The following is a 947-nucleotide window of genomic DNA, read 5'->3' on the forward strand; positions in this document are numbered from 1 at the left end:
CGATCCCGGCAGACAGTCTTTCATCGAACAGTCAAGCAGGCGGCTGCTTCCTGAGCCTGAACAGAGAGAGGAGGAGGGGAAAGCCAAGGGTGTGGAAGGTGGTGGAGAAGGAGAAATTGAAGAAGAGGATGGAGGAGGAGGAGGAGGAGGAGGAGGAGGGCTGTTCTTGCTGTCAAAGATGAAGGGGAAGAGAGAGAGGAAGGAGAAGGGCGGGAACGAGGAAGGTCCGAGCAAGCCGGGTGCGGGCAAGATGAGGAGGGAGGAGAAGATGAAGAATATCTCGACGATGATCGAAGTCACGAGCGAGGGGAAGGTGTCAGACAAGCTTGTGGACGGGCTGGATGAGCTTCAGATCGTCAAGTACGACAAGAGGCTGGCAAGTTACGTGCAGGTCGGGTCGACATGCTGGTGGGTCGCCGCTCAAGTTTGATCGCAGACGATCTTTGACAGCAAGGCGAAGAAGAAAGGACAGACAGTCTTCCTGTTCTACGAGGTACCTCCTCCTCCCTCCTGCTCCCCGTCACCCTGCTGCAGATCTTGAGAGACGTCGGCATCGCCCCGTTCAGATCCTTCAAGTTCATCTTCTCCCTCCTCCTCTTCTTCGCCTGGTCTGCTCCTGCTCTCTCTCCTACTTCACTCCCTACTGCTTCCCTCTTTTCGTTCCTATTTTCCTCTTTCCACTTATCCTCCTCACCTTCTCTTCTCCTTCCTCCTCCTCCCCCTCGTCTCCTCACTCCCCTGCTGATGTGCTCCGCTCACCTTGTTCTCAGCTTCCTCATTCGCGTGCAAGTGCATTACAGCGCTGTCTTCGCCCTCCTCCTCCTCACCTCTCGTCCTATCCTCGAAGCTTCACCGTCGTGGTACCGCTGGACCATCCGATACAGGTACCCGCCAGAGCCACTGCAGACTCCCCCCTCGCCTCTCCTCCCCTCCTCTCCTCTCCTCTG

At 56.8% G+C, this 947-nt stretch overlaps 1 protein-coding gene across 1 annotated transcript; it reads left to right on the top strand.

Annotated features, from left to right (window-relative positions):
• Window positions 1–178: 178 nt before the first annotated feature.
• Window positions 179–430, top strand: GUITHDRAFT_103522 (hypothetical protein; the record flags this gene model as incomplete). The annotated part of the gene is made up of 1 exon (XM_005837864.1): window positions 179–430. The coding sequence occupies one exon, from the start codon at window positions 179–181 to the stop codon at window positions 428–430; it is 252 nt and encodes an 83-aa protein (XP_005837921.1).
• Between the last annotated feature and the right edge of the window lie 517 nt (window positions 431–947).

Source organism: Guillardia theta (genome assembly GCF_000315625.1).
Source record: "Guillardia theta CCMP2712 unplaced genomic scaffold GUITHscaffold_13, whole genome shotgun sequence".
Classification (NCBI taxonomy): Eukaryota; class Cryptophyceae; order Pyrenomonadales; family Geminigeraceae; genus Guillardia; species Guillardia theta.